The 23262-nt window shown below is 41.4% G+C and overlaps 10 protein-coding genes across 10 annotated transcripts; 3 read left to right on the top strand and 7 right to left on the bottom strand.

The window, feature by feature from the left end:
• Positions 1–201: 201 nt before the first annotated feature.
• On the top strand, positions 202–1710 carry EAF02_007959 (uncharacterized protein; the record flags this gene model as incomplete). The annotated part of the gene is made up of 1 exon (XM_038904007.1): positions 202–1710. One exon carries the CDS (start codon positions 202–204, stop codon positions 1708–1710), a length of 1509 nt encoding a protein of 502 aa, XP_038756288.1.
• A 970-nt stretch (positions 1711–2680) lies between these two features.
• EAF02_007958 (uncharacterized protein) lies at positions 2681–3009 on the bottom strand (the record flags this gene model as incomplete). Its single annotated transcript, XM_038904006.1, has 2 exons — positions 2681–2959; positions 2983–3009. 2 exons carry the CDS (start codon positions 3007–3009, stop codon positions 2681–2683), a joined length of 306 nt encoding a protein of 101 aa, XP_038756287.1.
• Positions 3010–4138: 1129 nt separating this feature from the next.
• Positions 4139–5151, bottom strand: EAF02_007957 (uncharacterized protein; the record flags this gene model as incomplete). The annotated part of the gene is made up of 2 exons (XM_038904005.1): positions 4139–4787; positions 4847–5151. The coding sequence occupies 2 exons, from the start codon at positions 5149–5151 to the stop codon at positions 4139–4141; spliced, it is 954 nt and encodes a 317-aa protein (XP_038756286.1).
• Positions 5152–5482: 331 nt separating this feature from the next.
• Positions 5483–7720, top strand: EAF02_007956 (uncharacterized protein). The gene is made up of 2 exons (XM_038904004.1): positions 5483–6420; positions 6482–7720. Exons 1-2 carry the CDS (start codon positions 5703–5705, stop codon positions 6682–6684), a joined length of 921 nt encoding a protein of 306 aa, XP_038756285.1. The 5' UTR covers positions 5483–5702; the 3' UTR covers positions 6685–7720.
• A 1506-nt stretch (positions 7721–9226) lies between these two features.
• Positions 9227–10021, bottom strand: EAF02_007955 (uncharacterized protein; the record flags this gene model as incomplete). The annotated part of the gene is made up of 1 exon (XM_038904003.1): positions 9227–10021. One exon carries the CDS (start codon positions 10019–10021, stop codon positions 9227–9229), a length of 795 nt encoding a protein of 264 aa, XP_038756284.1.
• A 64-nt stretch (positions 10022–10085) lies between these two features.
• On the bottom strand, positions 10086–10718 carry EAF02_007954 (uncharacterized protein; the record flags this gene model as incomplete). The annotated part of the gene is made up of 3 exons (XM_038904002.1): positions 10086–10252; positions 10323–10562; positions 10616–10718. 3 exons carry the CDS (start codon positions 10716–10718, stop codon positions 10086–10088), a joined length of 510 nt encoding a protein of 169 aa, XP_038756283.1.
• Positions 10719–11757: 1039 nt separating this feature from the next.
• Positions 11758–13326, bottom strand: EAF02_007953 (uncharacterized protein; the record flags this gene model as incomplete). Its single annotated transcript, XM_038904001.1, has 5 exons — positions 11758–11921; positions 11953–12015; positions 12070–12318; positions 12370–12642; positions 12735–13326. The coding sequence occupies 5 exons, from the start codon at positions 13324–13326 to the stop codon at positions 11758–11760; spliced, it is 1341 nt and encodes a 446-aa protein (XP_038756282.1).
• A 513-nt stretch (positions 13327–13839) lies between these two features.
• EAF02_007952 (uncharacterized protein) lies at positions 13840–14352 on the bottom strand (the record flags this gene model as incomplete). Its single annotated transcript, XM_038904000.1, has 2 exons — positions 13840–14021; positions 14079–14352. 2 exons carry the CDS (start codon positions 14350–14352, stop codon positions 13840–13842), a joined length of 456 nt encoding a protein of 151 aa, XP_038756281.1.
• Positions 14353–17244: 2892 nt separating this feature from the next.
• EAF02_007951 (uncharacterized protein) lies at positions 17245–20700 on the bottom strand (the record flags this gene model as incomplete). The annotated part of the gene is made up of 6 exons (XM_038903999.1): positions 17245–17597; positions 17650–18717; positions 18770–19402; positions 19492–20257; positions 20343–20369; positions 20428–20700. The coding sequence occupies 6 exons, from the start codon at positions 20698–20700 to the stop codon at positions 17245–17247; spliced, it is 3120 nt and encodes a 1039-aa protein (XP_038756280.1).
• Positions 20701–21913: 1213 nt separating this feature from the next.
• EAF02_007950 (uncharacterized protein) lies at positions 21914–22187 on the top strand (the record flags this gene model as incomplete). The annotated part of the gene is given in 2 exon segments (XM_038903998.1): positions 21914–21959; positions 21973–22187. 2 exon segments carry the CDS (start codon positions 21914–21916, stop codon positions 22185–22187), a joined length of 261 nt encoding a protein of 86 aa, XP_038756279.1.
• Between the last annotated feature and the right edge of the window lie 1075 nt (positions 22188–23262).

The raw sequence follows: 23262 nt of genomic DNA, 5'->3' as shown, positions 1-23262 counted from the left end.
ATTCAGGCCGATATGTTTATTATTCTGTTGGCATCTAGACAAGGTCTAGTATAATGGCTCAACAGCAAACCCCTTATATACGGCAGTTCGTCAACCAATTATTCACATACGGTATTGTAGCATAAAATGTTATTTGCTCAATAACCACCAAGTTTCCTTGCTAATATCTTTCATTCTTCTCGATCATCAAGCTCATTCATAATGTCAACTGAAGGATATTCACCTGCCGATGTAATGCCTTTCGAGGGTTCGAGCCTTTTCTCCAACCTTCCCACTGAATTAAAATGCCGAGTTGTCGATTTACTTGCCGCAAAAGATGTCATCAATCTCCGTCTGACATCAAGAGCTTGGGGTGGCGTATCTGTCAATGGTCTTTTCAATGTTCGGACTGGAAATTATATCGAACATGGTGTATTTTCCATTCGACCACATATTGACGACATGACTCGATTACGATCTGTTGCTGGCTCACCATGGCTAGCGAGAGTTATCAAACATGTAAAAATATATGTTGGAGATCTGGACATGTTAGAATTTGATCATGAAGTTCAGACTGTCAACAGATATACCAAAATCGAGAGTATGTTGACTTGCGAGAGGAAGGTTAACACCTTGTTGGAGCAGATTGTCCAGAATAGGATGAAACATTGTGATCCGGTCATGCTGTCTCATTCCCTTTCGAAACTACCATCGGTTAAATCCGTTACAGCCACCGCGAATGAATGCCCATTTTCGCCTTCGGAAATCAATTTCACATTAGCATGGATGCGACTCATGCGAAGATGGAATCGTGAGCCAGACGCACTTTACGACTCCTACGATACTACATTTCCTACAAGATCAAGTATCAGACATCTCAGTATACTAATTGCAACGCGGTTGCTTCAAAATCCTGTTCGGAATTTAGTACTGGATACTTTCCCAATCGATCTTTTCGCTAGTCGAGGCTTCCATGATGACGACGACCAAACCGGAACATCATATGAAATTCACACTAAATTCCTCCATGATATGCAAGATATGACGTCAAAAGTCGAGAACCTCCGAATTGGTATCAATCCTGTTAGCAATAACGCAACAACTCACGAGCACACCGGAGTAGTCGCTAAATCTATAAATATGTTCATGGGATCCATGCAATCCCTTCAATCCTTAGATATTACTTTAAACATGTCCTCTCGATTTCCGAGTGATTCAATGGAATTAACAACCCAGGATGGATTCTATTCCAATACATTCCCCCATCTCGAGCACTTTCGTATTTCCAAGGTAAGATCTTTCGATGCTCCATTCTACTCATTCATATTCCGTCATAAATCGACTTTGAAATCTTTATCCTTAGGACATGATTTCTTCCTCGTTCCTCAAGATAGGCCCAGAGGATGCGTATCTGTCAAATTCATTCTTTTCAAATTGCGCGATGGTATGAAGTTGGAGAGATTCCAATTATTGATCAGGGCCAGTGATCAACAAATCTATGATCAGGATTGGCAGATCGTCAAGTCTCCCAATAACAAATTATCGGATGCAAAATTATTCGAAATGTTCGTGCTGGGAAAATGGTCGTGGCCGATGATAAATGTGGATTATCCGCATTGGAGACGATTGGATGAGTGGAAAGGATGGGTTAGAAGAGATGGGTGGGACAAGCTAACGTTAAAGTCGAACAGGGATACTAAGGAGTTGGATTGGCAGGATGGAAACGTATAATAGAAAAGTATAATTCTTCTTTCTTCTTTAATCTTTTGATTTCTTTGGTTACGTTATTTGAGCAAAATTTGATCAATGAGTTCTCCAAGTGACGGTGTGAGAGTTTGATGAATGCCGAATCGTTCTTTCCTTTTCAAATAGCATGCTGAAATGAGTCAGTAGAACTAGATTTTCACTCTATAGCTTCATTTCTCTCTTCTAATTTTTCACCATCTTCATTTTTCATCTCCATGGCTGTCATTTCCCTCTTTTGAAGAAGCTATCTAGTAGTACAAGGCTAGCTCATACCAGATACCAGCAAGATCTGTCAATGTGGGGCTTCTCCAAGACTTTAACATGACGTACATCACTAGATTTCCGTCTTGACCGGTTTAGCTCGATCTAGGGCTGCATGATGCTTCTACTAATAGCTGTATCGTGTGATTTTTCTGCGTCACAGCTAAGGATAGTACTTGATGAGACGTTGATTGCTACGAGAAAAGAATGGTGGGGTGTGAATTAGTGCTGGATTAGACGGTTTAGGTTTCTATAGTATGGAAATGATATGCTTGTTTTTAATGACAGGTACGCTAGGTAGTGTTCCGAAAATATTATATGAAGAATTTTCCTACGGTTCGATCTCTTTAATATATAAGGATCGTTTGCACTCCAATCAAGCATATTAACCACGTATTATCTACTCCTTTCATCGTGTTGGACATTTACTTCATCTTAGACTTTTCAATTCTTAAATATTCTACTCCTATCAACCTCTGAAAGCATCAAAATGCCTAAATCCACATCCACCTCCACCTCACCCCCCTCCGACAAGAGTTCTTTCCCGGAAGAAGTATTCCCACCGAAACCTTCCGCCTAATCACAAAGTACATCGACCCGGCCACTCTCCCCAGCGCCAGATTAGTAAGCCGTAGCTGGGCACCATTGATGCTAGAAGTGCTATTCGCACGGCGCGGTTTCTCCATATCACCTTTCAAAAATGGCATGCAAAGACTGGAGGAGGTGGCGCAAACCATTGGAATGCCATCGATCCATCACTTAGATATTGGTCTTGGAATTGTTGATAGTCGCAGATTGGGTTTGCATATTCTGCGTAATACGCCGTCGATTTTGCTCGCGAAGATGTCGCAAGATCAGAGAACGCGATGGTTGCGGGAAAAATTGTTGGGAGAGTCGGATAAATATTTACGATACTGTCGCGGCGAAGCGTTTGCACGACTCTTGCTGCCTCTAAAGAACTTGTCTTCGATAACTATTTCGCATATTGAGAATCACGTTTCTCCGAGCTTGTATCAGCGCCATGAAGAATTGTTGGATGATCCAGAAATGGACATGGAGATCTACACTCTGAAACAATGGGCTTCTCTACCTCCAATCAAGTTTCAGGGGGTTCTCGATATACTCACTCGTATGTCCTTATCTGGATCTATTGCCCTCACACATTTGAAAATCGAATCGCTTCCCATTTACACATTCATGACTTGGGATTCAGAGAGGGCAATTGGCACTGATGTCTCTGCTCGATTCATTGAAGCTTTTTCTCATCTTGAATCACTTTCATTGGGTCTCTCATGCTGTGTTCCCAATGGACGTTTATCTTTGAATCCTGAGCCTTCATGTTTTCATCATAAGGCTACAAGTTTTATCGCCCAGTGGAATATATTAGCCATCGACACCATGTGTAAAGTTGTGTCTTCGATGAAGAATCTCAGGCATTTAGATTTAAATTGGCAAATATCGCCTATTGATGAAGAAGAAGGGTGTACACCCCAAAGGAACTCGAAAAACTTGAGACAGATGTGGAATGAATTATTTCTCGAAAGTACTTTTCCGAATCTCGAAACGCTGCGACTTTCTTGGTTCTGTATGGAAAAGATAGATCTCTTTACATTTCTGTACAGACATAAAGATACGTTGAAATATGTAGATCTGGGAAATTATACTTTTGATAAAGATGATACGTCGTGTTCTTTTCATGAGTTTTTCGAGGGTCTGGAGAAGTTGCTGGAGTTGGAGCAGTTGGAGTGTAGAGACGTGTATTCGATTTCGGCGAGCGTGAGGAAGAATTAAAGGAAGGGGAGAGTGTATAAGGAGATAGCGAAGAAGTAGGGATTTGATAGGGAGGAATGAATGACTTTTTATACATAGAAAAAAGGGAGAAGAATCTAGTTTGTAATGATTTTCAAAATTCCTCTGAGCACAATGTTTCGTGACGGTCCGCTGAGCATGTTGTGTCTTCAGAGATGATTGCCGAGGCCGGAAGGTTGAATACTTTCCTATAAATGTCCAAGGTGCTTCGAGCGCAGCGAGCAAAGGGGGTTGGGGGTCTTGCCCCCATTAATAAGTGAAAACATGAATTTTGAAGTCTATTTTTATTTCGTGAGATCATGTCTAAGGGTATATCGGACTGCAAACTCGTAAACAATGATCATCAAGATGAAGTTTGCAATTCTCTTCTCTTGACAACATCCTCAACAACCTGTTCCAACCACCATGCATGAATCCTCGCATCACCTGTTAGTTCTGGATGGAAAGATGTTCCAAAAACATTTGCTTGACGAACGGCTACTATATCTCCTGCTTCGCTATTGAGTGATTCTTGAATCTCTGGGTTGGAATGGGTCGTGCGACCGGGAAGTGTGGCGAGGACTTCCACAGGGGCGGAGAGAATAGTATCAGGGTTTGGTATAGATTTTGAGTCTATTGGTAGAGAAGGTGCGATGACTGTGGAATCCAGCGTGGATTCTGAGATTTGGGCTCCAGAAACGTGGGGGAGGAGTTTCTCCACGATAGGGGCGCGGATGAATATTGCGGAGAAAGTTGCAGGCTTCTCTTTGTCTTCTTGAGTAGAAAGAGGGGTGGAAGTAGGATCCACGTCTGATGAAGTCGGGTCTAAAGATGAAAGAAATGGTAGATCTAGATTGGCCGAGAAAGATTCTACTTGTCGACCAAAATGATTACGATTCACTCTAACATCGAGACCACCAATCAATTCCTGGCCACCGGCTTTCGTACGGTTTGCAGACTCGGCAAGTAGGATAAGACCTGCACAAGTTCCCCAAGTAGGATAGCGATGATATCTATAAAGTTGTTAGAATGAATACTGGATGAAGGGGGAAAAGTCATATGGATGACTCACTTCACATAAGCTCTCAAAGGCTCGAGAAGACCGGATCTTTGAGCAACAAGTGAAATGGCCGTACTTTCACCACCAGGGATGATGAGTGCATCGCATGAATTAAGTTCGGCTTCATTTCGTACTTCTATGAATTTGTATTCAATAGGAAACTCTCCTCTTGGTGATTTTGACGTAGATTGGAATTTGGATTTGGATTTAGTGGCGAGGATTTCACTGGCGGAACGGAGACATTGAATATGTTCATTGAAAGCACCTTGAAGAGCTAAAACTCCGACGGTGATGTTCAAAGATTGGGTATTTGCCATATTAAGCATTGACGGGGGAGGAATGCTTTAAGGGGAAAGATATAAATAAAGTGATGGCTATAAAAAATATATTCTTCACATGATTTTGATATATTCTCGGAACGAAAGGAAATAACGAATGCCAAGAAAACGATAAACTCAACCGATTACCGAAGAATATCCTTGTAATTTTACCCCAAAGAACTAGGTAGTGAAGTCACCCGAACAACCTTAATTATCGATTAAACCAATCAAAATTGGATTATGTAAACCAATGAAAATTAATCCTCAACCATTTCTTATGCGCTCAAGGATCTCAAGATTTAAGCTTCACTTGTGTTCGTTCCTTCCCCTCCTCCTCAATCTCTTGAACCGCTTCGACAAAATATTGTATTGGTTGATTATCTTATGTCACTCTATTTCCCTCCTTGAGAGGGTCATTTGAACATTCGATTAATTAATCATCCAATCATTAAAAGGTTTTATTCATTTGTGCAAGATTAGCATAAACAAGTCAAGCTCTCAGTCATATTTTACATCTACCTAGGTATTCTGGGTACTTAACTCTCAAGATGTTCGCTCTTCTTTCTTACGCTACAAATCTTTCGATAATCTATACCGTCCTCACTCTATCTCTCTACATGCTCTCTCCTATTGTGCCCCTCGCGGGTTTCTTCGCTCGTCTCCTCGCCGGTTATATTTCCCTCGTCCTTTGCGCCTGTTATGGAGTCTTCATATCGATTCTCCTACGTCTCGTAGGAAACTATCGCATATCGCAATGGGCCGTCGCTCGCGCATTTAAATGGACAATGTGGTTAACTACCGGCGTAACATTTGTCGTCGAAGATCCGAACAATTATCTCGGTACAACACGTCCTGCAGTCTTGATAGGAAATCATCAAACCGAACTCGACGTACTTATGTTGGGCTGTGTATTCCCTCGATACTGTTCCGTTACTGCGAAGAAGAGTTTGAAGAATGTGCCGTTCCTAGGCTGGTTCATGAGTTTGAGTGGAACGGTATTTATTGATCGTGGTAATGCGAAAGATGCGCGACAGGCTATGGCGGGTGCAGCAAAGGAAATTCGAGAGGAAAAACAAAATGTTTACATGTTTCCGGAGGGAACGAGAAGTTATGCAAAGGATCCGACTCTATTGCCTTTTAAGAAAGGAGCTTTTCATTTGGCGGTTCAAGCGGGTGTGCCGATTATACCGGTCGTAGTCGCTTGTTACAGTAATGTTTTGCACGTCCAGAGCTGGCACTTCAAATCGGGGAGGATACCGGTCAAAGGTAGGGCCTCTGTGTTCTATGTGAGGTTTTAGAGATGAAGCTAATTCTGGGAAAATTGTAGTTTTGAAACCAATCGAGACGAAAAATCTTACTTCTGCGGACGTCGAAGATTTGGCGAGAGATACGAGGGAATTGATGTTGAGGGAGTTGGTTGCTTTGACTTCGAAGACAGAGGGAAAGCCAATAGCTATGCCGGCACAAAATGCGGATGGAGTTGTGAAAGCTAGTGGAAGGGAGCCGCAAGTGGAGCATCATATACTATGAGGACTTATATGCTGTGAAGGAAGGGGCCGATCCTTGAATGTAGATGGATAGCTACAGGACCGGGTAGATTTCCGCATGGAAGAGAGATGACACAAGAAAAATGGGTGGGTTGTACGGAAACGGAACACAAAGGGAAAGATGGGGAGTGGAAACAGGTCATGGAACATGAGATATGATATTCAGCACGCGAAAAGATTTTCTCTTGCATGAGTTTGGAGTACATGGACATGGAATATCAGTGCGAATGCGAAAATTTGAAATTCAGATAGTGGTAGATACCCGATAGAATTGGAATTTGATCTGAAGAACAAGATGGATGTCGTTATGAAATTCTATACTGCACAGGAATTTGGATGATGCATGGCCTAGAGTTCAAGTTCAAATTCAAGTGGGAGTTCCAGTTCGATGTCCAATATTCAAGGTGACCCCGCTCTCCCACCCCATAGGTATTTATCCTGGTCTTCCGCCTTACCTTCGTTATCTTCATTTGACGTTTTTGCTGCGCCGAAGACTGTTTCTCTTCTTGCATGGTTTGCAAATCTAGAGGCTACTATTCCGTGTTCTTTGCTAGATACTAGGTGGTTTATTGGATTTGATAAATGCGATTCGTGTGAGATGAATGAGTAGTTCTGTATATGAAGTCTAGATTTCCACTTTGATGTGGGATTGGAGATGGAGGTTGGAGAGTGAGAGTGAGAGATGGAGGGAAAAGAAGGAAACATGAGGGATATGGGAAGAGGAAGGCAAAATAGTGATGGTGTGGAAAGGCAGGAAAACAGGATTGAGGTGAGAGCGGTTCGCGACTTTCGTAAATTGCAAGTTTTCCCTGGTATTTTGAAGCAAGTTTGGAAAGTTTCGATGTTTGAGATGTGCCGTCGCAGATGAATGGGTTACCTAGTAATTAGATTAAGATTGGCTATTCTCCTTGCGGTATATCTATTGTTGAAGTCAAATTTCGGACTGAGCGTGCTGTTGATGAAGATGAAGAGAAATGGTGTTGTGATGATTATTGCCCGTGAAGAACTCTGAAGAGATGGGGGCTGAAGATATTGAGAGATGTGAAGGAAAGTACCTATGTATACTGACCAGAAAGTTGGATTCATATACAGTGAAAGAACGTGACTTGCTCCCATAATCATAATGTGCCCAGCTGACTCAAATCAACCTCACCTTGCAAAGGGTGAACTTCGGGAGTCGGATTTTGTTAATGCCGATACAGCATCTCTTACCACTTATTAATGTTCTCCCTTCTATCAAATTTACACATTGTAGAATCACAGACCACCTTTTACAATACAAAGTCCTTGAGACACAAAAGTTGTTATTGTGGTGTCAGATCATGCTCTTTCATGAAGTGTCAGGAATTCAGGTTTGAAGATTGTTTTTTGATCACTCTTGACTTGGAGATGGATTATTTGATGCTTTGTCTGAAGGATTGCTTCATATTATCAAGTGGAGCTATCACTTGAGGCAGTAACTGCTCAGTAGCCATACTTATACTTATTGAAGACAACGACCACGCCAACTTTTCGATATTTCGAATAAACACCTTGGATATTATCGAGGATGCGGTATTATACAAGCCACTTGGCCTTGCAAAGAAAGACCTCGACAAATGCCGAAGAAGGATTTGGGATACAAGTGTTATGGCTAGCGACTCTTCCCTCTTGAGAGTCAACTAGTTGGGTGGAGTGAAAGATAGGAGAAGGTGAAAGATGAAGGGGATATGCTCGATTAGTATTTGAGAACCGCGCTTCACCTTCCTTCCACATGGCGGGTTATGTTATGCCCTTGGCTTGTTTCACGCGCACTTGCAGTGTATACTGTGGGAAAGAAGACATGAGGATATGCTAGCGCATTATCAGATTTTTCGTCTGAATTCCTGGTTGTTTGGACTTTGATGGTTGAGGATGGGCTGCGGAAGTGGTTTGTGTGGTGATATCATGTGGGATCGCAAGAGACTACTCAGCGTCACCATCACTACTACTACTACTACTACTACCAAGAGGTGTTCTCTCAAGGTTGTCAAGACACAGCGCATTGAGTCCCTAGACTGTCTGTCAAAAGTATCTTTTTCTCATCAGAGATCCTGATTTAACACCAAGAGAGACTTACCCAGAAGCTTTCCGCTGTTGCGGTGTACTCTCCAGGTTTCCGGCTCTTGTCTTCAGAACAAAGCTGGCCAAACTCACTGGGTATCTAAGATGAAGCCGAAGGGCGATGTGTGGACTCTCTTTCCCTTTGTTCATATATAAAGAATTTTCTTAGTATACTTACTACACTCTACGAACTTGTCCCTAGGAAAGTCTGCTTGATCCGGAAATTGATGGATCTCAGGAATCATGATCATCGTGCAACTTACATCAGACTTCGATGCTTTGAAGTGGTGCTTATATTTATTAATTCTGTGGAAAGTAGCCACGAGTTTGCACCAAAGGTTATGGATGAGAGATATTGTCTTTACATTATTTGAATATCCAGTCCTTTCCTCCAAGGCAAGGCATCAATTTGTACTAGCAGCCATCTTACATTGAAATTCTTCTCAAAATAGCCAACACATTTTATCCAAATTTTCCAGTGCAGATAGACCTTGTGGAGCTTCGTATTCTCTTACAATAATGTTCTCCTTGGCAACCAGTTTACCCTTGTGCGAATTCCTTTTATTCTCAAGATACTTGGCAAGGTTATCCCAGAAAAGTTCGCACTCTCCTAGCGACTCGAGAGCCACGGTTCTAGGCAATGGAAGCCGGTCGTCTGTGGCACAGGCACTTGTGAAGACCAGCCTGTCAAGGCTTTCAAATCTACTCAAGAAGCTGTTCTTATACACACGCGGGAGAAACCATGAAATATCCGACGTGACAACTGGCAAGCTTGTAACGACGTCTCGCACGTCTAATGATCTAACACCTTTTAGACCGACGCCTTTCAAGGCACCTCTCTTCTTAAGCGCTTCATCAACTTTCTCATACCAGTCGTTGCGAACTCTTTCTGAATTGTATTCTTCTATGAAGTCGTAAGTGATACACAGCGTATCTACTTCTGGGTTAAAGCAGAATGGCTTTGTATATACAGCCCTACTATCTTCACCATGTCGATCAACTATAGTGTAGTGCTCCATCGTTACTTTACGGCTGATCATGCAAATCGCCAACGTGATTGGTAGCCCAGTACGTCGCTCGTCAAGTTTTATTTGATTCGGGCACATGGCATAATCTATAAATGCTGCTCGACCAGCAGGAAACGAATGTTTCCAGACCATTATTTGAAGTTCGAGAGGAAGGTCCGAGAAAAGCTTGGAAGTGCGATACTTGAAAGCGGCTGGTCGACTTGGTGCCATTCTAGAGTCATGATTACATGAGCTTCCTCCTTGGTTAGTAAAGGCAGGTTGAATCGGACTTGTATTAAGAGGTGGGTTGAAAATTGCCTGATTGATTGGGTGTCATTCTAGAGTCGCAATAGAATGAACCTCCTCGTTGGTCATCAAAGGCAAGTTGATTCGAACCTGTATTCAGTGGTTGGTTGGCATGTAGAGAAGCTGGCGATGCGAACATTGGAGATGCGTAGTCATCTGTGTCATTGTTAGTACTCTTTTGGTACGTTGGGTTTACTTTTCATTTATGTACTGAAGAAACAATTACCTGTGTATTTATTGGAGCCAGCCTGCATACGTGCATTGCCATGAGCAAACCCAAAGCTGTTACTAAGATGTGGCGGAAGGTTGCCGCAGCGTGCGGCCAGATATTGAGATCGATTGAGCCGGAAGTTAGAAGGTGCTGTATCGCCGGTTTCAAGTTGATTATATTCTTCTGCCATCAAACCCATCTGAACTTCATTCGGAAAGTAATAAGATGGCGGCGCACTTTGTTGTTGTTGACCATCTATTACGTTAGCACGTTCTGTATATTGTCACTGTATAAGGTTGTCAACTTACCAACTTCGTTTGGTCCACCAAACTCATCATCAGCTGTTTCCGCACCAGGCATTGTTGAGTTCTGATTATCAGGTGGCCATGGAAGTGAGTTGAATCCGTCCATCTTGCTTGTCAAGTTATCCTTATGTTGTTGTATGAAGAGATCTAAATGGGAATTTTGTTATGTTTTCGATTGTATATTAGAATTCATTTGTGTTGGAGGGATTTCTCGAGAGACCTTGTTTACGCGGGGTATCACATGATGATGAAATAACAGAGCCCAGGGTGAATATTGGATTTTGTGAACTAAGCTGTATTCCAATTTCGTTTGTATTTTGGTTATCGGTTATTGGCTATGCAGGGGTTTGTGAAGAGAAATGGGAGATCATTGGCTGTAGGGTCTATTTCAAGGACTGTGTGAGGTTAGGGCTTGTAAGTGCAAGATTGAGTTATTTCGTATAGTTCCCACTAGCTTCTACGTTATGAATCTCGATATACAGTCTTTCACAGGAGAACTTTTGGTGTAAAAAGTACCTATAGTAGTGTGCTATGAAGTCCGGTCTAGTGGAATGGTTGCAGAGTTTCAAAAGATTGTGTATATGCACATTATTATCGACGTGAACACAAGATTTTGCATGCATTTATGAAATTGAAGACTTCTAATTGTCTAGTCGTAAACTGAACTATGGAAACCCGAAGAAAAAGTGATTGTCTCGATTACTTTCTCCTCCAATTTCATATCTGCTGCGCTCACCAGGCTTTAAGTCTGATAGCGGCTCGTGAAAACAAGGCATATCTAGTTCCACCTTCTCAAACATAACCAGTCCTTTCCTTGTACTTTTTCTTGCTCTCCAAGTACTGTATTCTTCTCTAGGGAAGCCTTACTTCGTCTGACTCCGTTGTTTTGTCGAGATGACCCCCAATTGTATACCACGAGAAGCGCCTCTTCTTCATCAAAAGAATGATAATTCCTCGAGTCATGCAAAATGCTAGTCAACGGAGCTTACTTTCAGAGTATCTAGACAACCAAGAGTTTGTGGTAAAGCCCATTGAAGTAATCCTCCGAGATGGCGAGCACATCATGTAGACCAAAGCAGAGAGATCTTGATTGTGTATGTGTTTCCCCTATAGTTACCAGAGAATTGTGAAAATGATACATAATTTTAATCTACTGATTCAACGCTGGTATCTGATTCATCCCCTGCCTCAGCGTCTTGAGATGCAGAGTTCTTTGGATCATTCTGTGCTTCAACATCTTGAGATGCCGACTCCTCCAACAATTGAGAAGCGCTGTTGGCGATTGCAGACAGTAATTTCTGCGTCTTCGCTGGCTTTCTACGACGAATAGACTTATTTACCTCGGTTTGCGGACTGCGAAGAATCCTTTCGAGTATCAGATTTCTGATTCATGGCGGGATGTTCTGAAATAGTTAGAAATCTTCAATTCTATCATCTTAAAGGGGATCAAAACTTACTGAGCGGAGTGGAAGCCCGAGAAGTTTCCATCTGTAGTTGATGGGCGTTGGATGCCAATGTGCCTGGTATATTTGGTGAGAAATCCATAGCGGATCGAGTATCGGCTTCTTCGGAGTCGAGGGCTGCTCCCGTTTCTTCAACATTCGAGGTAGCCGTCGGGTTGCTATCAAGCTGGAGTAGTTGTCTAGAACTAGCATATTGTGGAGAGAAAGGGCCAGAATTGATTGCGTTGAATGGTTGAGCAGCATCTGGAATTTAGTCAAAAGGCTGCACCAGTGGTGAAACAGTACTCAGCTTACCAGACAGGATTCGATCCTCTGAAGTATCCATTTGATCGCCATCCGAAGCAGGCATATCGCCTTGTTCGTTGCGGACTGTGTGCTCGTTTTGTGTCATATTGCTTGAAACATTGGGGACATCTAAGTCTTGATCGTTGTGGACTGTATGCTGATTTGATAGCATATTGCTCAGAACATTAGCGGCATGTAAGTCTTGTTCGCTGTGGACTATATGCTGGTTTGGTGGCATATCACCAGGAACAATAGGAACATCCGAGCCTTGTTCGTTGTGGACTATATGCTGATTTGATGGTATATTTTCTGGAACATTAGGACACCCAAGCCTTGTTCGTTGCTGTATGTATACTGATTTGGTAGCATATTACCTGGAACATTAAGGACACCCAAGCCTGTGTTTACTGGCCCTGGAGCTCTCTGATCACTAGCATAACCAGAAGGTGTATGAGGTAAAGGGCTTTGCGTAACTCGGACTGTATATTGATTTGACGCCACTTCGGAAGGTGTAGTGAGAGGATGTGAAGGTGTAGTGAAAGAGCCATCTCCATCATCTTCATCATCTTCATCATCAGACATTTCATGATATTCTGCGTTATGGCGAGAATTGTCTCGCTCTAGGATGGCGTTTTGAGGAATCGTATAAGGAAGAGGATTGGTTGGCATGCGGCTTCCGGAGCTTTGAACGGCTTGTTGTGTCGAAACCATATTATTATTGTATAGCATATGGTCGTTACGTTGAACGTCCTGGTGCTGAGGAATATTCCAGGAAATGTTATTGCCGTGATTGGTATAATGTGTAGGAACTGTGTTGTTCTCCGAAGCTTGACCAATGATACCTCCTTGATAGTTATTCATTGGATTCATCATACCTGTAGTCATACCCCTTTGATGAGCTCTCTGACCCTGGGGTTGTGAACCGCCGTAATACTGTTGGGAGTAATAGTGATTTACTCTATTCATCATAGATGTAGCCACATCCGCTTCATTAGCTGGGAGGAAAAGTTATTCATAAACATTGTGTTGACTAAATAGTTGTTCACTGTTGTATCATCATTAGAAAGCTCTGAAGATGGAGGAGAGGTAATCATCTTACAATTTGAAATGCGCTCGAGTTGGATGGATGTTCTACACGATTATTCCCATTATGAATGCCTTGGTGTGCATCATCTCCCAAGTGGATGGATGTTCTACATCATTATTTCCGTAACCTTGGTGTGCATTATTTCCCAAGTTGGATGGGTATTCTATACCATTATTTCTATAACTTTGGTGTGCATTGTTTTCCCGAGTTGAATGGGTATTCTAAACGATTGTTTCCATAACCTTGGCGCGCATTATTTCCCAAGTTGGATGGGTATTCTAGACGATTGTTTTCATAACCTTGGTGTATATTATTTTCCAAGTTGGATGGGTATTCTACACCATTATTTCCATAATCCTGGTATGTATTATTTCCCAAGTTGGATGGGTATTCTAAACGATTGTTTCCATAATCTTGGTGTGCATTATCTCCGAGTTTGGAAACGGTGATAACTCGTAGATGTTGTGGAGAAGACGCTCGTTACGCTGTCGAATTTGACCAAGCATGTTGTGATAGCTGGCTAGTTGACCTAGCATGGCATTCGAATTTTCTTGGTGTGGTTGTTGATTATTTCCTGCTTTGTTGATTAGCATGCATTCATTGTGTTTATACTATGAACGTGTCGTCTTACCAGTGAAACCTGCACCGGTCTGCGCACCTTCTTGAAACACATCATGTGGGGCTCCTGTAACAGAGCCAATTGAAGGGCTTCTTAAATATACTCCGTCGTCCAGGGCATATTGAATTCCAGAAGGTGGACTATCGGGCACATTGTTGGATGGTGAAATGGGTTGATTATTGAACTCGCCGGTACCCGCCATCCAGCGATGAATGCGATCTGGGGATCTGATCAGAGTGCGAGTGTCTAGTGGCTGTGGCTGTGGTTCTTTGGGCGGAGAAGCCATGTTGAATGTCGATAGATATTGGTGTTTGGTGTCGAGATTGATTTGATGTTGTGTTGTATTGTATTGTATGAAGTTCTTTTATTTTTGATTATCACCGTTGTTCTTTTGCGGAAGATTGCACATACGAAATGCCACGAATTTGCGGATATGAGTTAGTGTTTGTTTATACAGTCGCGTATTTACCTCGTTTCAATAAATTAGTTAGGGTAGATAGAATTTAGATAAGCTATGTTCAACACGCTAGTGAAGGGCTGATGTCATGGAATTAGGGCTAGATGGGCTATTAAGATGGTGGTCAATGCTAGGAAGTTTTATTGTGTGCTAGTAATCTGAAAGGAAAACTAGACAGGGAAGGACTTTTTGGAAAAGCGATACGGCTTCATGTTGTTCAAGATGATATGGGACAATCTAGGTGTCATGAAGAGATTTACAATTCTTTAGTCAATTCCTTTTTAGATGATGGTCCAAAAGATTTTGACTAATTTTCACTCTAAATTAGCGTGGCTTTTTAGTGAGCAACCATTTCCGGAACGCTAGTCAAATAATAAAGCTAATACATTGTAAACAATCCTTTTACTATATACATCGCCAGATAACCGCTATGTGAGACAGCACACATAATTTTATCACCTGCCTTATCTCATTGAAGAAGTAATTAACAATTTCTTTCCTTCTTCATTTTCCATTTCCTATTCTTCTCTTCATTCTCCCCATTTATTCACTGCGGAGAGGGGACGAACGATACTCTTTACTCTCTCTTGGACTACTCTTCCTCGGGCATCAAGGAGTCCTAATAATTGTTTAACACTAGCACAACAAAAAGAGCCAAAGGATCAAATAGTAGCATATAGACATAACTCAGCTAGTAATACGGAGGTGCGCTTTTTATGAGTACTTCTCAAGTCCTTATATTTAGAAATGACACTGTGGATATAGAAAGAAAACTCCTGATGATCTCCGCTTCCTCTCTCTTGAATCATGTGATCAATTATTGTGAGTGAGCCCACACCCCTATTATTTTAAAGTCCTTAGATACAAAAATGAATTCCCTTATAGTACTAGATCCTCTCTATCTGTTTTTTGGCCTATCCCCCTCATTTTCAAAACTCTACAATTATCCCAACTTGTATCATACAGTCACTCTCAAATCCCCATATTCATATCAGCATACAATAAAATCCTACCACATAGCCATAAATCACATCACCCCATCATCTCATACCCTACACCACACAAAGCCCTTCCACAATCCACAAAAATCACAGCACGAAGTACTCTAATTCCCGCAGATTCTAGAATATCAAAATCGAGATAAGCACGCAAATTTTATCGGAACCGTAGCATATCCCTCCGTTGCTCTCATATGATATACGCCTCTTTCTCCTCCCCTCCCCTCCCCCATTTCCCCTTTCCCCAGATGAATCCAAATCATAAAAGTATCTCTTCCCCATTAGAACAACCATTCTCCCCCCTCCTTTCTCCTTTCCCTCACTCAACAATAGAAATATCTCCATTCCCACACCAATCCCCCCTCCCCCTCCCCTTCCACTACAAACAACAGCATTTCCCCCAACCAACACACAAATCAGCACAGCACTACCTAAATAACCATCAAACATTCCCAAAAGACAACATATATGCTATTAAAACCTATCTCACTAAAATTAGATATTCAATATCACCAGCCAGTGGGTGCACAGACTCACGGGACAACGTAACAGGAAAGCACAATTTCATATCAAAAAAAGTGATTTTAATAATTCGATTAAAATTCAATTTATTATCAGACTCTTTGGAAATTAGAATATATAGCTTTTCAAGAATAAAAGAATTATTAATTTAAGAATAATCCAAATAAATTAAGATTTGAGCTCAATAAACAAATAATACATTTTCTCATCAAAATTTTAAATGGAAAATAATATATTCTTTTATAAGAATATCAATATAAACTTTATCAATTTAAATTCGAGATTATATAAAATGTTCACACTTTAAATCTATAATTGTAGGTTTCAAATAAATCTATCGAAATTCTAAATCTTAATTGAATTTCTAAATCTTAATTGAATTATCAAAACAGCTCTTTTTGGTGTGAAATTGTGCTTTCACTCTTCAGTGTCCCGTGAGTCCGTGCACCCACTGGTGTATCCATTACTTTGATATCAGATATCACTAACAATATATCAATACGCGCCACAGTTTTACTAGTGTATACTATTACCTATACTGATCCCTTTCAATAAACCATTAAAAAAAGAACCAACTTAAACATATAGCCCCTCTCTTTCAATCAACAACCCCCTCCCCTTCCCCACCTCATCTCATCTCATCAAATCCACCTCCACCTCCGTCGCCAAACAACCCAGAGACTCAGGTACCTATTGGGCGACGGAAGGGAAGCACCGAGACAATGAACAATAAATCTGAATTGATGATCATCAAAATCTTGCTCGCTAGACATCACACATGCAGCGGTCACATCATCGCCTTTGGTCTCCCATTCATAACTTCAGAAGCTCAAGACTCCCAAGAAATACCTACTATGCACAGCTCACAACCCAAAATTCACATGCAAAGCCATTTTTCTTTTTTTCTAACTCATTGCAATTCATCTAAAGAAGATCGCGGGTATCTACTAGACCAGATTGAACCAAGCCAATCATTGTACAATACAATGTAGCCAACTATCTATCTACCTTCTCCAATCCCCCCTAGTAATACCAAACCAAATCTTCTCTCAACTCCTCATCTATGCAAGACTGCAATTAGATTCAGTCCAATAAAATCATGTACTTTAGCCTAGACGCATCTATTGCGCTGGTATATCCGCCAAGATGCGGATGGATATTCTATCCTTCACACCTTGTTTCAAACCTGATCACTCCATATTTATAACTTTGCATCCAACTCCTCAAACTCACTAATATGCTTGACCGGTTGTGGTCCAGCAGTAACTTGCAACATACCCTTGAATTGTCGTACATCCGTGATGACATATGGTACAGTACCATTGCCTTCAGCTTTGACGGCAATAGCTTCTCCATCTTCAGCATCTTTACGATCCTTATTGATCGCAAGAACAGTTTGTTCCTCTGGTTTTGCTTCTGGCAAAGAGGTTCCTTGAGCAATGAGGTGAATGGAGAGTTTAGAACGAAGTGGAGAGGATGGTAAGATGAATTGATTATAGAATTGGATCATATCTTCTTTGGTGAGTGCTTTGACATTGGCGGCATCATGATGGACTTTGGAAGGGGTCAGTTATTTTAAGTCAATAGTGTATACGGAATAACTTACCAAGCTCAAAATCAAAGTACTCATAATCAATATGAGACCATAAACGATTTGATTCTTGATCCAAATTCTTCAATTTCTCCAATCTCTTGGTAATCAAACTTCTCTTGTGTCCTTCAAATTCGGAATCTGACATATTCTTGAGGATTTCTGAGTATCCAAGCAAGAAAGAATCGATTCGCCCTTCAAGATATTGTGGAGTTTTCTCACTTTGGATGATAAATCTATAAGCGATGGTAGTAGTAGTTGTCGAACAACCACTGAATACAACATATCCCAACTGCTCCTTTGTTCTTAATTGATCAAATGCTGGTTCATGAGTCATTTGATCGAGGAGAAGAGTCTTGGCTCGTTGAGGACGAACAGCCTTATCTCCAACAGATAGGACATATTCTATACAGTGGTTGACATTGGCTGGATCTTTCAAAGTCTTATGATAAACGAAATTGGCACCAGGTGGGAAGACCAAAGATCTACCTATTGGCCATTGAGTTTGTGGTAAGACTCTGGGCTTCAAAATACTTTCAGTTAAATCAGCCAATTTCAAAGCATCCTCCTTGTACAAGTTTCCATGTACAAAAGTTTCCATGTGCATCTGTCTTAATAGATGGGGGTAAAATTGTTGAATGTCATCCACAGTAACATGTGGTAATTCGGCTAGATATTGCTCATTGATGTAACCTTTTTCGCTACTGAGCCATCTCATATAATCACCGACTTGATTGTAAGGTTGTTGAAAGTCCCAGTTCTTCAAACCTCTTGCCAATCTCTCCTTGATAATTTCGAATCGATCTTGTTTGACTTCAAGATCTCTCATGGTAGTCAAGACCTTCTCCAAAAGAACAGAGAGTTTATCATTGTATCCGGAAACGCTAATCTCCAAACCCATTGAATGACTTGATACAGAGTATTCGAGTCCTGCAAGCTCAGCATCATAGGCGTATTCCTCTAATGCATCATAAACCAAATCGGTATACATTCTTGCTTTGAGAGAATTTTCTGCAGTGGCCATTGGTAAAGGATTTCTACACTGGATGAAAAAATTTGCTTTTGGAACCCAGAAAGTATCATCTAAATAGCGAATTAGCCATAAGGTTTTTGTATCAAAAGGGAAATTACTGACCTTTCTTGAACCATGTTCTTACAGAGTCATCATTTCTGATCAACTTGGGAGATATGGCGGGTGTTTTAACTTCCTTCTTTTCGACCTCGAGTTTAGTTGGAATGAATTGATTTACATGGGGTAAATGTAATTCTGGGAAACGTTCTCCTTTCTTACTCGTAGCAGCCTTTTTGATTTCTTCCAAGAAGTCCGCTGGAATTTTCTCATATTTGTATTCTGTACCATACCACTTCTCTTTTGAATCCCAACCACCTGGGAAAGTTTGAGAAGAGATTTGCATACGGAAATTGTCAGCTCTCAAGCAATTGAGTCCAGCAGATATTTTTTCTCCATCAAACTTTCGTAGTCTGCTATGGCCACTGAGTAACCATTCTCGAGGTAATGGTGTCTGCATGACAGCACTGATTTTGCTAGTAAATCTGCTAGCTGGAGTCTTTTGCTTGAATTTGAAATCGACATCGGCCAAACCCTTTTGCTCATCAAAAATCCATTCTTGTGGTGGGCTATCTTTGAGTAATGCGATATATTGGAAGAAAACCTTGACAACTTCCTTGTAGTTCTTGAGACCGTCTTCTGTCAGACGTATTTGACAACTGAACAAACCAGGAGTTCCAGGACATATTGCATAGACACCTAAAAAGAATTAGTATAAATTGGAGTTTTTGAACGGGACAAGATTTGCAAAAAATCCGCTGAATGGAATCAAATAAAGTAAAACTTACCTGCACTTAAAGCATTTGCCCACCCCTTAGACTTGATATAAGCCATAATACTACCTGGTCCTTCATGTCCAATAAGATGTGTCAAGTATCGACTTGGTTGAGATTCGAAAAGAAGTTCCTCATCAATGAATGGAATGGTAATGTCCAAAGTTCGAGAATCCATAACTGGTTTAGCAAAACATTGGGTCGAAAGTTGGTCTGGTCCATAAGGCTTTTCATCCTCCCATCGATTTTGTGGCAAATCCTTATTTCGTACACCGGCGAAAAGATCTGCCGCCCATGATTCCAACTTATCCAATGGCTCTCTCCCCAGTATGACAAGCTTCATGCGATTTGCAGAATAATGCTTCTCGTGGAATTCCATAAACTTTTCCCGCACATTGATTCCCCGCGATTCTGGCTGTATTTTTAAAACCTCCAAATTTCCCGTCGAGAAGTGGCAATAAGGATGTTTAGGATTTGATAGTGATTTGTCCAATTGATGTAATCTCCATTGATCACTCTGTAAGTTCTTCTTGTTCTCCGAATCCACAGCCTTTAATTCTCTGTCCAAAGTCGAGTCGAGGAAAAGAGGATCTATGAAGAATTGCGCGAATCGATCGAGAGCACCATACAAAGGCGAAGGGATCGAATCTTTTGCGTCTCCATCCTCCCCCGATTTCGCAGCAACCTCAAAATAATAATTTGTAGATGTGGCACCGGTATATGCATTGGAACTTCCAGAATGTGAGGAGAGGTATTGTGAATAAGCATTTTCAACAGGGTACTATTCAAATTGTTAGAATTGTGATCAATTAATGTGGAAGATGTGCGAAAGTGCGCCACCTCTCCAGACAAAGGGTATACAATACCTTTTTAGTTCCCATGAAAAGTAGATGCTAGAAAGGAATTACATGTCAGCTTAATCTCTCATAGCATTGAGATAATCATATTTACCTCTACAGCATGCGCCATACCAGGGAAATCTTCAGGATCACTGAAATTCCCCACATTGACGTCCATAGCTGCTGATGCTTTATCTGTTTCAGCATCATGAACGAGGAGAACCTCTAGCTGGTTGGGAAGCTTAATGACTCGATAAGAACGATCATCTAAGCTGGGCGTTTCAAGTCGATCGGTGAGTCTCTCAACAAGTCTATGATGTACTCTCTGTTCTCTCAAAGGACTGTCGGGAGCGATTGGGCTCTTTGGTTGTGTTAAATTCGACATATTTGCTGTGAGGGTCGAAGAGGCCCTGGAAAAGAATGACGGAGATTTTAGGGATTGTAAAGAAGGGAAATTGGTATTTCGAAGTCTCAACTTCTGGTGATAACTTGCAAAAGGTGAATGAGAATACTGGTGTTGTTTAACCCCGCCAAGGTTGATCTTGGATTTCGAACCAGTGAATGATGGATATGGGTCCAAGGTCTGTGCGAAGGTTGATAGGAAGACAGGTTTCCGTGCTTGACCGTTTATCAAGGTGTTGAAGTGAAAGGAGTGAAGGTATCGATTGTGACTTGAAAATGTTGGTTGTGGTCGCAGATGTTTTATAGAGCAAAGGATCGTTGGTCTTTGTGACAATGGAGGAAGAAGGATTTGTTGTCTATGTAATATAATTGGGTTCGTTGGTCTAGATAATCGCTGTCGAATTGAGCATTGGGCGGTTCCAGAACAGGTCATTCAGCCAGCCAGGCAAGTAAGACGCGTGGTTGATTTGCCTTTGATTGTATGGAGGAGGGAGGATGGCAAGTTGATGGGAGGCAATTGGGATTGTGGACGATTTTTGGGAGGATGAATCTCGAAAGAGATTGAGATGCAGGTAGGAGAGAAGAGAAAGGAAGTTATGTAGGACCCTTTGAACCCTGATGGCGAAACTATATAATGTCAAGGATAAAGTAAGGGACCTTGGTAAAAGTTGAATGATAAAGAAGCGAGAAAGTGGAAGATCTCCAGCTGACTGAGTCTTTGATGTATGGAGGTATGTTAGTTTACCTACCTAGTGAACCTTACAACCGGTGAACCTATCGGAAAATGATTATGTAAATCGTAAAACATTCAAAAACATGACGATATATTTGCTCTCAACAAACGGGATCAACGGATTGGATTTACACGATATGGAGCGATAAGATATAAATATATAAGAGAATATATACCGGGAATGGAAGTAGAAAGGGTCTGTTTGTGTAGGATGGTGTAAAATTGCAGGAATAGTATTCAACAAATATAAGATCTTACATCGACAAATCTCTTCTAACCCCTTTGACTCTTTGGATTTCTCTTCAATCGGAATAACTTCCTTCTTTGTACGATTCGTGTAATTCGTGTGATACCCTTCTAATATCTATTTGAGTCTCTCTCTCTGGTGTGTGCCGTTTCAATTGTCTCAATTTCGTGATTCCTCTCACCACTCGTGCAATACAACCCATCCAATGGTCTTACCATGACACAACAACGTCAGCAATTCCCTGGTTTGAATGGGGATCGTGGTTCGCCATTCAGTCATTTGTGTTGAAGCCATTGCCAGCCCCATCAACTATTCGCATCAGCGATCAATCTCAGCCATGGGAGAATCAATAAGTCAATCAGTAGGACCGGCGACATCAGCTACACCGGCATTAGCAACATCACCGTCCGCATCACCATCACCCAAAACATCGATAATATGGCGGTGTCCGGTGGCGGTGAATATCGCTAGGGGGAATGAGGGAGAATAAATCCATTCATGGGTCAATCTATTCCCTTTTGATGCGACTACTGATTGGACCCTGGGATCTTTGGCCGCCTCGTCCAAAACCTTCTTCAGATCCTTGTTCTCATCAATTTGCCTTATTCGCCTTCTTTTCCCCTCCATGCATCAGATCCGTTGAACCCCTCATTCCTCGTTTACATTGGAGATAAAAAGTCCGATTTGATATGATTCCCTGCCATTCCTAGGTAGGTAGGCGAGTGTATGGACTCAACAACACCTCGGTATTTGAGGACATCTATCACATCAAATTCTGATTATACGATATGATATGACATGATACGAGGTAAAATCTCTGTAATTTCCATTTAGATTTAGTGCAGCCATAAAAGATACATACCTGGATACATGTAGACCTGGGTCTCTGGTAAAGATCTCCTCGTCCTTTTTCACTCAACCAAATATATCAGCAAATGGTAATGTCGTACGCGGTTGAACGACGATACTGTACTGTACCACTTTGACATATCAAATAGGAATGCTGCCACCAACCCGGTTTATGGATTCTCAATCAGCAAATATACTATAGAATCCAATCCAATAATACCATGACTCTACTATCATCGTCACACACAATCGTTCAAATCCCCATTCTCATCAATAGACCGACTTTCTGTCCTCGTTCAATCTGCCATTCACCGAACATGATTCCTCATCCCATATATCCCCAAGTAGGTATCCAGATGACATCGAGTCCATCATGTCGTGTAACCAAAAGAGACATGGCAACCTGCATGAACAGCACTAAAAAGGCAAACCTACCGCGGTATATCATGTATGCAACATACCGAAACTACACCCATGATTTAACACCCTTGGGACCTATCAAACCACCAGGTCAAGCTGCCGGTAAAATACGGTTGCATTTAACAAACGAACATAATATATTTGGCAAATTGGAATTTTCAGTAAATAACGAATCATTCATCTTCTTCACTGCATCTTTTTCAATACATTGTTGTCTGTACATGCATAGGTAGGTAGTATATTTATTGATCACAAAACGAAAGTTTGAAGAAAAACTTTATACATCCATTTGACGA

This window comes from Botrytis sinoallii, assembly GCF_014898435.1.
Source record: "Botrytis sinoallii strain Bc 23 chromosome Unknown BSIN_014, whole genome shotgun sequence".
NCBI classification, from domain to species: domain Eukaryota; kingdom Fungi; phylum Ascomycota; class Leotiomycetes; order Helotiales; family Sclerotiniaceae; genus Botrytis; species Botrytis sinoallii.
Note: the sequence above shows the minus strand (reverse complement) of the source record. Positions and strands in the feature narration are given on the sequence as shown.

Coding starts and splice junctions, on each gene's coding strand:
- EAF02_007956 (XM_038904004.1), top strand. CDS start 5,703: ATGTTCGCTCTTCTTTCTTACGCTACAAATCTTTCGATAATCTATACC. Junction 6,421..6,481: donor GGGGAGGATACCGGTCAAAG/GTAGGGCCTCTG, acceptor GGAAAATTGTAG/TTTTGAAACCAATCGAGACG.